This window comes from Glossina fuscipes, unplaced genomic scaffold (genome assembly GCF_014805625.2).
Source record: "Glossina fuscipes isolate IAEA_lab_2018 unplaced genomic scaffold, Yale_Gfus_2 1, whole genome shotgun sequence".
In the NCBI taxonomy this organism is placed as follows: Eukaryota; Metazoa; Arthropoda; class Insecta; order Diptera; family Glossinidae; genus Glossina; species Glossina fuscipes.
Window position 1 is genome coordinate 26,400,153 of NW_023998415.1, and position 16,428 is coordinate 26,416,580.

General features: G+C 33.9%; 1 protein-coding gene across 1 annotated transcript in view; it reads right to left on the reverse strand.

Annotated features, from left to right (window-relative positions):
• LOC119631924 overlaps positions 1 to 16,428 on the reverse strand; it is a 28,871-nt gene that overhangs the window by 7,453 nt on the left and 4,990 nt on the right. Inside the window, exon 2 of the mRNA XM_038024512.1 lies at positions 6,068 to 6,291. Within this exon, the coding sequence (XP_037880440.1) occupies positions 6,068 to 6,291 (224 nt within the window). The remainder of the gene's footprint in view (positions 1 to 6,067; positions 6,292 to 16,428) is intronic.

Here is a 16,428-nt window from a genome sequence, read left to right on the forward strand (position 1 = left end):
ATATTATTACGTCTGCTTTTGAATTTTCCGCCCCTTACTCACTCAGTAACTATAGTACACATAATGCTAAAAATTCTCTCATATGTTTATGGGTGATCTCATAGTCTCATCTTGAAGACAAAGGAAAAAATCGGCCACGCTCATCTGACATTATAGGATATTAGAATTTTATTAAATAAAGGCAATGAATATGAAAGATTCGATCAAAGCGAAATATAATGTTCTGAATATGTTTTTTTTGATATAAATTTAAGAAAGAACACTTTTTTATGAACTCAAGCCAATAGCAGTCTTTCCAATTTTACAAAAAAAAAAAAAAAATTCAAATAAATTCTTATATCAAGAAAACGTTTAAAAATTTGTCACGTCCTTAAAGCTTATGAACGAAGTGGAGATTATTAACATCATTGCGTTGTAATACCGTAAAAGTTTGATACCTTTAGTTTAGAGGCCAATTAAAAAAATGAAACTTCGATACGTACCTACGTCAGAGGTATTCGTTACATTTTACAGTTACATTTAAATGTTACTTATACGCTACGTTATTCGTACATGCATTGCAATTGGTTGCTTGTAGAACATACGGACGTACAAAATAGACAGCTAGAAATTATATATCAGAGAGAAGTCTTCAAAGGAGGAGCCGCATAAGTTTCTGCGTAATTGACTGCACATCTGTTAACGTATTTAACGTTCTTCTCATTTGCATGTTTTTTATTATTAGCTTCACTCGTAAGTGTATTAACTTTTTTATAGACATTTTTTTATTTTGTTTTTACTATCAAAAAAAAAAAAAAAAAAAAAAATTAAACAAAAAAAATATTTTATTTCGTCTTAAAAATCATGTTAAATCTAAAGAAGACACATAGATGCGCGTTGCTTTGATATCTACGCATATATAGTATACATATCCATGTATATGCATTTTCATTCCAAAAAAAAAAATTGTCTTTGTTTCAAGTTTGTATGGAAACATTCGCACTTTCATACATTATGTATATAAGTATGTATGGATGTATGTATGTATGTATGTTAGGGGACATTGTTTAAAATTTCGCGAACAACTCTTTTAAAACAGAAGTTTTACTAAAATTATGTTTTACGCTCACACATCTATGCTTCTTCTCTTTATTCTTTTTTCTGCGTTTTTTTTTGCCAGCTTTGCGGTTGTTTAAAGCTACGTGCATGCTCTACAAGAAAAGGAAAAATCGAAAGAAGAAAAATACAAAGAAGATGAAGAAGAAGGCTTATGCCTTAGAGTTACTTTTGTTTTAACTTAGTTTTCCTTTTCCTTTTACTTTTTGTTTTTGTTTATTTTTTATTTTTTATACCCATCACCGAAGGACGAGCGATACATTCATTTAGACAAAATGTTTGCAACGCCTACAAGGAACCGTCAGACACCCCACAAATATACATATATTCTTGATCAGCACTAAATTCTAAATCGATTTGAAATGCACCCAAGCCTGTCTGTTGGTCCATATGCCTGTCTGCCCAATTGCGTAGTGTCTGTGGTAGACACTCTTCCGCTAGCGAAAAGGAATTTGGAAGTGATTTAAACTTTTGCGAGGGCACGCCTACAACGCCCACAGGCCTATACGAAAAAAAATGTTTATTTTCAAAATAGAAAAAATTAACCGCGTCCCCGCTCCATATTAGAGAGCATGGAAATTTTGTTCGTTTACTTCTCTTGTCTTTTTTAGGATAACGGTGGTGAGTATCAAAGATTCGGTCACGACCAAATATAATTGTCTTACTTGTAATTTTTTCTTCCTCTTATTTCTTGTTTTTTTTTGCAAGCCCATCAAAAGCAAGTACGGTGAACTGTTTGTAACACTTGGAATTATATATTGGAGATTCCCTTGTAGACCTTTTGTATATAAGTACATACATATACTACACACGTGGTATTGATAAGCGAATTAAGAAACAGACGGACGTCTGTAGAAAATTCAGTGGAATGAAGAAAATCTTAAACACTATATGCACAATGCCGGAATGAAATTCGCTAAGATGTCGGTTAAGATTGGTTTTCCACTCGCGACAAAATATCGTAACTTTGGATTACATATGGCCTATGATCGGTGAAACGCTCTTCCAGATTCTTGCTGGACTGAAAAAATTGTGCATTTTCGGGTTTAGCATTGCGGTTTCGGACTTTTCGCCTTCAAATTGTAATGCACTCTACATTCTGTACAAATACAATGCAGTAACTAAGCACAAGCATGCTTTCGATGGAAAGTCTTAGTTTATAGTACGAAGATATACGAGATTGATGTCCAATATGTTTCTTTACCGCTTCGACTCCTCGATTGTCAAATCTTTAGCTAATCAACTCAAATGCAATATATGTATAAATAATCTATGCAGTCTCTCGGGAATGAGATATATCTTTGTCATATAACTGACTTAGATCGATCGCAAATCGCATTATTCTTGCATAAAAATAAAAGTTAAGATCGATTACAATTCGATTAATTCGATACCGATTGAATTGCGTCTTTAATCGATTTGATCGATTCGCGATTTATGTGACGGCTGTAGGGAGCGAACCTATTGACCCAATTTCAACTCGTTCGACATATTTCGCAAACTTTGCCAAATGTGTCAAATGTGAGTTAGGCAGTTTGCGTGAAGCCAATGCGTGCAATACATATACATGTACATACATATCTAGTGAAAACAATCGACTACTTTTGCCTGTCTGTCTGTCTGTCTGTTCTTTTTGTTATTTATTGTAAAAACGAATATTCCTTGCTACCTGAAGCAGGTCGCGGCTGAAAATGGCGAAAATTCATGTACAACTATTTTTTTAAATTTGATATAAAACGAAATTGTAAATATTTTACGAATAAATAAAACTTCGCTCAGCTAATACGCTTAGTATTAAATAAGAAAAAGAAAAACCTCGTACTGTGCCTTAGATTCGTTCTAAATTGATTATAATGTTAACATTTGTTTTCGTTTTTATTTATGCCGAGGTTTATAAGAGTTTTTGTTGTGGGATTTTTGATATGTTTCTCTGTGTATGCGTGCGTAAGCATGTAAGCCGGTGGTTTGTTTAAAAATTCTCTTTGTTTTTTTTTTTTTTTTCTTTTTTCTACGCTTTATGTAAAAAACTAAAGTTTTTTTTTTTTTTATTTTTGCTTTCTTTCAAATCCTTTATTGTCAAAAGCATTAATATATGTATCGTAAAGCCAAAAAGTAACTACAACTGCAACAACAATAACATCATATTATGAGACTTATAAACTGGGCGCGTAAATATTCTATAAAATAGGCTGAGTATGTGTTGTTCTTAAACGTGTTCATGGTCAAGTTTTTGTACTATTTTGATATTTTTGCTAATTTTTAAAAGTTTTTCTACGCAACAACACCAACAATACCTTTTTAGTAAGTAGTTCTTATAAAATATTAAAAAAATCTTCATTTTTCATCGTTTTCCGTTACGCTTTCACATAAAATTATCGAACATTAACAAAAACTATAATCAGGGTAAGTAGGTTTGATGAGTTTGGTGGTGGTAATAACCGTTTTTCAGTGGGCGTGTAGTCGTGACACTTATCCACTCAATTGCTTACGTGGACTCAGCAAATATCGGACATAACCTCATCATTGGCCTTCAAATATTACGCGTTTGTATCCGCGGACAGATGTAGATCCAATAGTTGTTATTGAAGGTAGATAGGCAAATGAACAGAATACGAGCTTTCAAGGATTTCAAGGCAGATCGTGTAATCCACGACATGTGTGTACGCAACGACAGTCAACAAAAGAGAAGGGCCGTGTTCATCCAGGCAGGTTTTAAGGTAGCTTTTAACAACAATTAAGGCAAAAATTGTCCTCAGATACTGTCACTGAATTCGAGTAAGGTTTGCGTTCTGCGATTTACTTCCCGCTTGCACGGTTGTATTTTACTTTAGTTAACCTAAATTCACCAGTCGAATCTAACGTCATAGGTGAAAAGGAAGGACTATGTTAGTCCATATAATTTCTTGATGTTGGCTTAGTGTTCAGTCCTTACTATATAAGATTGTTAGCATTTTGTTCAGTTTAATGAAATAGAAGGGTGTGGTTCCACTTATTCACTATTCGCAAATTGTTTCTCTAAAGGCAAAAGAGTTAATGTTGGATTCAGAAAAACGTACTCACATATTCCAAGGGAAATCGAATCAAATCTTTAACCATCTTTTTGGTAAAATAAGGACTCGTCAAGTTATATAGAGCAACAAAACGTGTTTTTGGATTAATATGTAAACCTTAAGCCTTAATTAGCAGACAAGGTATTTAGCTCCGAAGAAGGCGACACATACTGCATGCAAACTTACCGAGGAATGAGACGATGAAACAAATCTTGTTTCGCAAGAAGAAGCAAATTTTTTACATTTATTGAAAACTGGATTAAGCGAGAATTTCGTTTAAAAATTGTAGGAACGAAATTCCATCTACTAAGAAAAGATGACAAGTAACAGAAATTTGAAAATTTTAAAAATATTTTCTTTTGGATGAAAGCGGTTTAGGTAAGGCTTGTAGGGTCATAGGAGGGTGGAAGAGAAAACATGAACTAATTGCTTGACAGTAAACAATCGCTTTAGAAATGAAATAGAAAATCGATTTAACAGGAAGAACCAATGTTGTGACGGATGGTTTCAAAAATCAATTACTGACCAAAATAAATGGTTAAAGAAGTTGAGCATCAACAATTAGATACGCATTCACCATGTGGTCGTGCAATTCGATAACAATGTACAGATTTTAGAACAAAAAAAAAAAAAAAAAAGCAAACAAGCAAAGCGTTTTGGGCAATAAAATTTCAATTTAAATTTGGTTTTCATCTCTTGTCACTTTCCTTCTTTCTTTTTTTTTTTTTTTTTTATGACAGATTGAAAGCGCAAACTATTGACTGCAAAAAGAAAAACAACTTGGCATAACATACCGGCCAATTGTTCCCGAGACTGACACGTAGATACTCTCTCTCTCTCTCTCTCTCTCTCTCTCTCTCTTTCTCTCTCTCTCTCTCTCCACGAATGCATCATTGTTTGGAAATTAGTAACTTTTCATGACATTTCAATTATTTGTTTATAAAGTGTAGTGGTGTTGGTGACACAACGAAAACTCAAAATTTTATATTTTAATTAAAAATTCGCTTCTTGACGGAGGAAATGCTTTTGAAGCTCTTTGCTTGGCTTGCATGCAAACTTGCGCAAGAGCGGGATAGATACCGCGTTTACTTGCAGCGGCACATATGCCCTACTATAATATCGAAATTGCTTGTACTGGCGAATTGCATTTCGATTCGCTGTATTCTTTAGGTCTCAGACGCAGCCGGTTATTATCTGTGACGGAACGACATTCAAAAAATGGCTCGAGAGAAAGGATTAATTTGCCCTGATTTACTTAAAATCTTATGGCTTCGGCGCTAACGTTGTATGTACTCTTCCGTATGAAATAAGATCTCGTAAAAGTTATCTGTGAGCTAGTTCTTCGATGCTTGATTCTTTAATATATTAGCTGCAATGCGTTGCCCATGGAAATAAAAAAATCGCCCGCCTAATAAAAAAAAGTAGATGAGTAGCGAATTTACTCTACTAACATCAAATCAGAAATATTTTGCAAATTTCTTACGAAAATCGAGCAAATGTGGAAGACAAAAAAGTTAATGAATCATTTTAAGGTTATGGTTTATAGGTGCAAAAAATAAAATGCGAGAATATGTGAATTAACCAAGGATTTTATTTGATCGATATCAAAACAGATGGGGCCCGATTATAACGAGGAAATTCTTGAACATTTCCCTCTACTTATCCTCACAATTATCGCGGACGACATTTTTTTTGCTTTTTCGCATATACTACTAAAAGGACGACATACCCTTTCTCCAAAATATATATTTTTGTGTTCTTATTACCGTTCACGATAACTTTACGCTTACACTTTTTAAAACACTTTGTATTACAAGCTTTTGATCTAGTTAAAGTGAGCATAGAAATCCAAATTTAATAAAAAAAAAAGAAAAGAAAAGAAAAAAAAATGCGCATCATGTCTATGAAATGAATTTACTTACCTTAGGTGTTGCGACGGCATGCTCTCCATCATATACGTATAAATGATCATTACAGTCCAATTGTAACATGTCGAAGCGTAGCATGAATCTTTGTAAAATTGAATACGTCTGAAAGGTGATGATGCAATCAAGATTGCGTTCATTCTGCGACCAGAGTACAGCGCCATCAATTTTACGATATAACTGCTGAAGAAAATGATTTTTACACAACGATTGCATGTAATCTGCAAGAAAACCAATAAAACAAACCGTAGAAGAAAAACTATTAATATAAAGAAGTCAAGCGGTAACACAACCGTAACAGCCTAGTAAAGAGGGTTTCTTTAAAACTTTACTACTTTTTTTTTTGATGGAAGTAAAGGTAGCAAACTGATAACATATTTAAGTATCAAAACAAAAAAAAAACAAAACAATCAAAACAACACTGTTGGGATGGTCAGCTCAAGAAGTCCGGCGACACGCAGTGTCTAACTAAATCAAAAAAATAAAAAAAATCATTTCATCTACATTGCTATATCTAAAGAATGATCTGGGATTTGAATGAAAATATGCAATTTTCGATTGAGAAAAGATCACTCTTTTATTAATGGGAAATGTGAACATTAACTTGTCAAAAGTATTCCATGTGATTGCCTAGAGAATGTTATTTTAAAGATTCTCTACAAAATTCGAATAGAAAAAGTGACAATTGTTTGAGTTATGCCGCGAGCTCAGGGTGCTTTGTTAAAGGAGGCCTAGGAGTTGTAGGTCTATAATTCTTCAAGCAGTGACAGGTGGTCACTACGAATTTATCCCGATGATAATTGACAGAATCTGCACCGTCGAGAGCAATCGCAAAGGCGAAGTTATAGTTAAAGTACCGCATAACAGCCGAGTTACAGCTTTTGAAAAAGATCTCGTTATCGGGCGGATAGTGCTACGAAAATCTCATATTTGATGATTTATGTTTGCATGAAAGGTAATCGATTTTCTTACCAAATTTCAAAGAATTCGGGAAAACCAAATACGCATTGACGACTGGCGTAAAGATTACTAGCAATCAGCAGAATGTTTAGCGGGAAAAGTACTGGTTAGGCACTGGTAACTTGCTTGTAAAAGGATACACAATCAGGGTATACTTGCGGAAGGCAAGTCAATTGGGTCAAGGGAGTTGAATCGTAACATTCAAGCAGACGAAACCAAAAGCATTGTAATTATAAGTTCATGTAGATGACGTGTAACTGGATCTCTTAAGTATAGATCTCTTGTGAATAAAATGTGTGTTAACCTAGAAAACGCAACTCAATGGTACGAACTTAACCTCAAAAGGAGTGGAATAAGATACGTGAAAGACAGTTTACGTCACGACAAGTTTAAGGCTTATAGTCAGCCACTATTCAACCTTAAATAGCTTATACCATACTGCAGTTATTCATATAACGTAAGTTTTCAAAATAGGACGTTGAACGGAAAAAGATGATGCGATCCGAACCATTGTTCGTCCCTAAGTCAAAGTACTTGAGTATACCAAATCTTATCGAAATAATTCAAAAGTTGCTGCCTTTAGATTGAGCACAAAAATGCTCCGCGGGCAGATCGTCAGATACGCTAAGATGGGATATAATAAAAGACGAGTCTATTTCAAGTCCTTCTGGGTGTTAATTACACCCGCATGAACTTATCACGCTCTTGTACAGCAAGTGATGTAGGATTTAAAGAAAATGGATGCATTAGCCATTGATTGGATTGGATTGAAAAGGTAAACAATTATTATTAATATTATCATTATCACTATTATTATTATTATTATTGAGCCGAAGAAAATATAAAAATGGAGGGTATATTCATTTTGATCTTTTCCATCATGTATGTAATAACCAAAAGGAAGCTTCAGAGACGCTATAAAGTATATATATTCTTGATCAGCGTGAAATTCTGAGTTGATTTAGCCATGTCCGTCCCTCTCCTTGGCACAATCCCGGTCGCAAAGATGAAGATATCGACTTCAAATTTGGTAGAAAAATTGAAAGTTTCTGCGCGCAGGCTGGTATTAAAAATGGGCGAAAATAATCAAAGCAAAAGCGCGCAGTGGAGCCTAAACTGAACGCAAGTCCGATTATTTTAACAATAATTTTTGGAATTTTGCTGATTACTCGAAAATTATACAAGCTAAACAGCTGAAATTTTCCACATTTACTTTAGGAAGCACTCTACTCCTTACACGTAAAAATGGAAAACATCCACCATGCCCACACCAAGTTACAAGTGATTAAATTTTATTCTTTCACTTTCTTCAGTTTTTATGCTTATTATTATCACAAGGCAAACAAGACAGAATGTTTAAACCTGTGTTGTGCACTTCTCAAACAGGAGATATTCTATCCGCCTAAAAATGGGTTAATTCCAAAATGAATACCGTAGATACCGCGATTACTTTATTCTTAATAATACCAGCGAGAAGTGGGTATCAAATAAAAGAATTTAGAGAGTAGAATGGGAAAAAGATAGTGGTGGGTATGCGAGATACGGCCCCTGGCGAATATAACTTTCTTATCTGTTGTATTTAGTAATGAGCAGGATAAAAATACCAGCTTTTCAGAAGTAGAAATATGTTCCGCTGGTGTTATCAGGTAGGTAGTCTACTGTCTATCTACTACCAGGCTATCGGGTCGAGTAAAGTAGCAGAGAGTTCAAATTTTCTTATATCTACTAATATAGTAGATCTGTTATCCAGTAGTCGGCCATAAATAATTGGCTCCGCTATTTCGGCTTAGTAACGTTAGTTCTCTTGCGATGAATAATATATGAGATGATGAGCACAATAAATAGTTAGGTTGGATATGGAGAGGATTTTGCTTAAGATAAACTCTGTCTCTCTCCCCGCCCTCTCTCTCTCTCTCTCTCTCTCTTTCCCCCTGTCTCTTTCTCTGTCTAATCTTTTTATTGTTTTAAAATTCTTTTACATCTCATATAAATGGAAAAACAGATATAAAGCCAAGAATATGTTTATTTCTATATTTTTACAGCTATGTGGACGATGGAGGGGGATTATGGTAACGGTGGAGGAGAGAGAGAGGCCGTCAATGGTGGTGGTTGTGGTGTAGATATCCGAGTGGATATAGTTAGTGTTCCGCATTTATATACATATATATATATATATATATTATATTTTAAATTTGTCAATAAAACTACGAAACACGGATTCCAAGCTATCGGTATTCAAAACATGGCGCAAATAACAGCTGCGTCAACTAAGCTGGTATGCACATGCGAGCAACTGTGCATTTGCCTGGCTATGTTTAGTAATACTTCAAGAGATTTATATATATACGTACATATATATATGTATAGTTTAGATCTAATATTTTCTACTAACTCTGCATAGATAGTTACTGCTGTCACAACTTGTGACACATTCATGTATAACCGACGTTTATGCAGCAAATTCATTGAAACGCACAGACACAGTGACAAACGAAGAGATTCTAGTACATGTACTCATTTTATCCGTTCGCTGATGTATGATGCTAAGATGTGAAGTGTGTGTGACAAACACATTTAGTACTCACAACGAATGCTATGCTATGTGCTCATGCACAACTGTGCTAAGAGCGACAATAACGACTATGTATATATATATATTTATATGTTTATATATATATATATATATATATATATATACATATACATACATATATACATATATATATATATTTATATATATTTATATATATATATATATATACATGATTTTGACGACTACGATGATTGTGATGCGTTATTCTAATGCTTCCCAATGATGGTTTAAAAAATCCACTACCCTTTCTAACGAATCTGCAAAAATTGTAATTGCAAATGGCCGTCAAACGGCATTGCTGGTAACGATCACAAGCATTTGACGTTGACAACGTTGATGCCTGATAATAGTCTGGTGTGAAATCGTTTGAAAGTGTCGTAAAAGGAGGTTACTTTCAAAATGTTGTTTTTTTTTCCATTCTTCTTATCCTTTTTTTTTTTTTTTATACACTATTCTTGCTTCCTTACCACCACCACCACCGTCACATATTCATGCTAAAATTTCAAAGAAAGTACACACACTAAAGATAATTCAATATATCTACACACGTAAAATTAAACTTTATTCCATATGTGTGTGCGTTCGTTTTTTTGATATAAGAACTGATCGAAGTTCGTTCGCTGCTTGCTTGCTATGTACGCAATCGATTGCTTTTTAATGCAGTTGAATTGTATTGCAAGTGTTGCCTTCTCTGCATACAAAGGCAGACGCACACACATACACGTACACACCTATCATGTCTTCTTTTAAAGTGGGGACGTGATGCTTGATTTTGTTTATCAACTGTCACAAGTAACTTTCAGCAAACTTTAAAGTGTTTTATACGGGACAGGAGGGGCCAAAGGAAGCGGGTTCTATCTGTCAAACTATCATCAATATCATTGTGACACTGTAGAAGTCGTTTGAAGCGCTTGTTATTCTTTCTCTAAAAGTTTACCATTTACACCGATGAGATTTACTTTAATCAGTTTACTTGTCTTCTTTCTCTTATCCCCCCTCCTTTACTTAGCAAGTATGCAAGTATCGGAAGAGAAAAAAAGAGTTTATTTTTAAAGTTTTTTCTTTCAATTTCACTTCGACTTTACTTACATTTTTTTTTTTTTTTTTCTAATGATCCTATATTGGATTGTCGTGTATACCGGCGTTTGTCTACTTTTATTTTTACTTCTATTCACTTTCTTTTTCGTAACTTTTCTAAATATTACAATTATAAATTTTTCCTTAACGATGTTTGCTGCTATTGTCTGTCACGTATTCAAATGCGTGCATAAGTGCGTAGTGAAAGTGAAGTAAGAATATTATAGTCGGGCGTGCCGGCAATTCGATACACCTACACCACTTCGCTTAATACAATTATTGACTTGTATTAATAATAATACACGAAAAGTTACACATTACTTACATGCGAAGGTATTATACTCTTCATGAAAGTCCGCAAATTGAAGGAATCATGATATGCAGTGGTATCCAAAAAATCGAATAGAATAGTGGTCCAAATACGATAAGCTTGATTTCAATGTCAATTTTCTATTGTGAACTACTTTTCGCCGTGAAACATTATAAGCTATACATTTTTTATTATGCAAAGATTCAGTTTTCGTAGAATCAGCAGTAGATTTAATGGACGAGCGTTCAAAAAATTGCCCCGGCCGAACCAAATTTTCCATATCAATTTAGAGTATTCGAATACCGTTACAGAGCGAGTGTTTGCAACTTTTCACCATGGAGCAATTATATGGAGAGCGTTCCCCCTTGAGTCGAAGCAAGCGAATGTAGCCAATTTCATTTTTGCGATGTGGACACACACGCGCTTAAACACAAATTTACATAAACGGACCACATGCAAATAAATAGACGGATGGACAGACAGGCTTTGATTTGAAATTGATTCTATCTATCTTAAGTCCTGCTGCGTATTACATACGTCCGCACAAAAGCGAGCCATGTCACTATAATTATTGGAAATATTTTCCATTGCACTGTTTTTTTTTTTTTTTTATATTTTTGCTTTGAATTTTGCTTTTAAACTCTCTCTTATCATTATATACTTGGTCTTGTAATTAAAATTATTATTTTGACACAATTGAATCGCTTTAAAAATTATATCCACTATACCCTACACCAGTAGTTTCAGTTGTACAGGATATGTTTAGTTTGCGCGGATTTACGTGACATTTTAAGGTAGACAGCATTTTAAGGTAGATCGGATCTAAGCATGGCCTGCCATGCATTGTTGTGTTCAACTTACATGCGGATATTTTTGAGCTACTTTGATGAAAAGTAACACACGCACACACACGCGTGTGTGTTTCGAATTAATTTTTCAATCACTTCCCGCATATCACGTCCTATTACGAAAAGTCATTATATGGAAAAAAATTGCAATTTTTAAAATTTCGCGGCAAAACGCGCTGAGTAGTAATATTTCGGTTGTGTAAATTGATGTAAAAAATTTGGATCGATTGGAGTAATTTGTTGAAACCCCAGCCACATAGACGTTCTTATAAAAACTTAATCCTTATACGCGAAAAAAGTATCAGCTTCAATACGTCTTGATAAAAATGCGTTCATAATAATAATTTGGCATAAACATTGACCAATGTGGGTCCATTCTTTGCATCCCACCACCCATAAGAATTCTAATGAAATCGAAGTCTCGTCCAATTTTTGGCATATTATAATGAAAATTTGTTTATAATAGAGATTTGACGTAAAAGTTAACTGGACCATATAGATCAATACTTTGACGCCATTCGCATGCTTAGCGAAACTTTCAGAAAATAAATTTAATTTTTATTATAATAATATTTGATGAGTAGTGCATAATTGAATTAATTTTGTAGTAAAATTTATTTCACATACATTGTGTAGACCTTGCAACGATCGCAAATGTCCAACATTTTCGAAAAGTACGCTTTAATCACACCTTGAGTCTAGAAATAGGAAAAAGTTGACGGGGTTATCCAGCGGGCTTAAAATAAGTCATCTTTCTATTGCATGGTATATGGATTATGCATAAGTTTATTGGCCAACGTTTTATGTACACATGAAGAGGTATCAAAAGGCCATGATCTCTCCTTATAAGCATCATCAACCTCATTATCGGCATAACCATCATTATAATACATACGATTATCAAAGGGGACTTGTGCTGCTCGCTCGATGCCATAAAAGGCTTCCAAAAAAAAAAAATTCAAAAAATAAAAAGAAAAAGAAAAAGAAAACTTTGTAAAGTAACGACTTAACTCCCATAGAGCGTTAGCACTATCTCTATATATATTAAGTACAATCATTCATACATATGTATATATTATATATAAATGGATAGGAAAAAAATTTGCATACTTAACGCTATGTCTACATAAATGTTTTATAATATTCATAATGTTGAGCATATAAACGCCTTTCTCTTCTTCTTCTACCACCTACCACCGCCATCCACTCTTTACTTATGTTATTCTACACATATAAGAAAGTATTCATCTCCATGCCCTTACTCAGGCTTTGTTAAAGGACAAGTTTGAATTTTTCCTTTTCTTTTCTCCTTTTAAAAGCTTTTCTTTTTTTTCTTTTTCTTTTTATTTTCTATTTTCATTCTCCTTATTCATCTCGGCTATAAGTTTCATGCATAAATACGTACGTATTGATTGAGAAAAATTTAAGAAAATTTTGCATAAATACATTATTTCATCGTTCGTCTTGATGGTGTGAGAGGAGTGATGGGGACTGCATTTATAAATTAATAAGGAATAAGAATATTTTAGGTGCCACGTAGCGTTTCCGTGTAAGGGGAAGTTTATGAATATCATTTATTTTTATTACCATTGATGGCTATCACAAGTGAAGCGACTTTTTTCTATAATATTTACATAGTTTTAATTCCAGCTCTAGCACCATCAACAAGGCAACGAATGCTGTTGTCATTTACTGAGATAAAATTAAAACTTTTTCGATGCCACTAAGTCATATTGGTCTCTTGGGATATAAGCGAGCAGACAGAGCAGACAGAGCAGACCTAGCAGCACTATTAACTATGGCATTTTAATGTATTCCATTTTAAACCACATTCAACGACTGAAGCTTTAAACCAAATTTTTGATGTCAATCAATTGTTCCTTAACACTTCCGTTCAAGTTCACTTTGTTTATTCTTTCCTCGCTTAAATAATAAATAGTTCTTTTATGCGCATCTTCACTTTCGAACAACTCAGTAGGCCGTCCAAGTTCACTTTGTTTATTCTTCCCCTAATAAACCGTTCCTTGTGTGCGTATCTTCACTCTCGAAGAACTGAATGGGCCGTCCAAGTTCACTTTGTTTATTCTTCCCCTAATAAACAGTTCTTTTGTGCGTATCTTCACTTTCGCAGAACTGAATGGGCCATCCAAGTTCACTTTGTTTATTCTTCCCCTAATAAACCGTTCTTTTGTGCGTATCTTCACTTTCGAAGAACTCAATAGGCCGTTCAAGTTCACTTAATTTATTCTTCCCTTGCTTGAGAAGATATACTTTCTCCACTATAAAGTGAAGCCGAGCTGACAGCGGCATCAAAATAAGCTCTAACCATATCAGGAAGTTGCTCGATAAAGTCTTAAACTTTATCACTGCCGATGAGAATGTCTTGCAATCTGTACACAGAACAAAAGCAACCCAAACTGCATGTGACGCAATATATCCCCGACCAACTTATATCATTTTTGTTCTCAAAAGATAAGGCCGCGACATGATGAGGGTTGCGGACGTTTATCACAAGCATAATAGGTTTACAAAACAGATGCTTCAAACAAATTCTCGTTTTCTTCGATCATTCTTCATTCCTTTCCAGACAATAGTAAAATTTTATTGCAAATAGGAAGTAAGTCAGTCAAGTGGCGTAAATTGTTGTATAGATAAATGCTTTAAAATAATTTTACAAACAACTTTCCTCGAATAGTTAGTTGCTATTCTAATTAAAATAAATAAATAAATTCTTACGCTATTTACAGTCCATTGGTTCGAAATGAAATCAATAAACGTAGATCATAGAAAGAGAACATAATTTTATATAACAATGCAATGAATGAATGAAAAAGTGTAGAGTCATGATTATTTGATTTTTCTGGTTGAGAACGAAGTCATTAAATCGATTCGACGATTTGTGGATATTGTCTGCTGAGATTACAGTGAAAAGAAAAAATTTTACTTTGCATTTGTTGTTCTTAGGACTAGTTTAAACATGACAGACGGGCGGATAACGAGCCTCCGCTTCCCACGTTACTCCTATGGATTAGAATAATTTATGGCGCAGAAGGAGGTTCGTAATCTTCATAAAAGCCCTATGGTATTTTAACAAATGACGGAGAATTCATCATCATGATCAGATAACTATTAAGTACGGGCAACTATGATAGGTGAAATAGGTAAGATAATTGTGAAGCAGCGACATTTCAACGTTTTATCTAAACTCATAGTTGCAATCGCAATAAAACACACACGCACGTACACATGCAACACACACATAATGCTATCTTTACATAACTTTATCGTTTCGTTTAAAAGGAACAAACAAAAAGCAAAAAACAAAAGAAAGAGAGACGCAAAAGTTAAAAAGTCTTTACTTTTTTTTTTTTAATAATGGTTTTAAAAAGTTTTTCATCTCTTATTAAAATCAAAATTATCAAACAAATTTCTTATCCATTATCTACAACATTGCCATACAGATAAGATTCGTCCATTCACACACAGATTTGTACAGACATCCTTCGTTAAACGAGGTCAATTTTTACCGCATTATATGAAAATGTTTAAATTTATTTATTTCAATACTATAGAATAATACAATTTAAATTTACCGATAAAATAAGTCAAGGCCTTGAGTGCCGCTTTCTATTGAAACTTGTTTCGTGTTATTTCGAATACACGACCATAAAATAATACAAGTCAAGGCTATGTATAGCGTATTGTATCGAAACCAAGTCTTAAAGTGTAAAATTTTACGACAAGTTAAATTCCGTCCGTCCTTCCCTATATATAACTTAATTTTTCTAATTAATTCCTTATACAACAAGAAGAACATAATATGAAATTCAACATTATGATGAAACATAAAAGTTAAAGCTATATTCAAACAAGTAAGAATATTGTGGTTGGACAACACCGACAATTAAACATCTTACACCACACTGTCTAACGCAATTCCTATTTTTGAATGAAATTGCTATTATAGATCAATTTTCATCACTACATATTAGAAGTTATAGCTTTCTGCTGTACATCGGATCCATTTTCGTTAAAATCCTTATCGGGATAGGATTCAAAAAATAGGTCGAGATGGTGAAAATTTGGTACAGCTCATTTTTTTTATCTTAAATTACTATTATATTATAATTTTCATCATAAAGTGTTGAAAATTTAAAATTTTTCTCGATACGAACTTTAGAGTTCGTTATATGAGAGAGAGTTAAAAAATTGCCCGAACTGGTCCAATGTTTTCATATGAATTTAGAAAGCCGAAATACAACTCTTTAGTCACTTTTGCCGAGAAATTTTAAAAATTTCGATTTTTTTTTTTTGGGGGGAGTGGTCGGAAAAGTGCACCGGTGCAAACCGTTGTCAATAGCGTTCGTCTTTAGAACAAAACACGTCACTATAGCAAATTTTATCAAAATACCTCGAAAATTGCAACCGGTAACTTGAACAAAAATTACCACGAACAGACATCAGAGGGACAGACGGACGAACAGGCCTAGATCAATTGAAATGATGATTCTGAATCGATCGGTATAAGAAAAGGTGGGCCTATTTTAAGCGCCATCTGTATGTCACATGC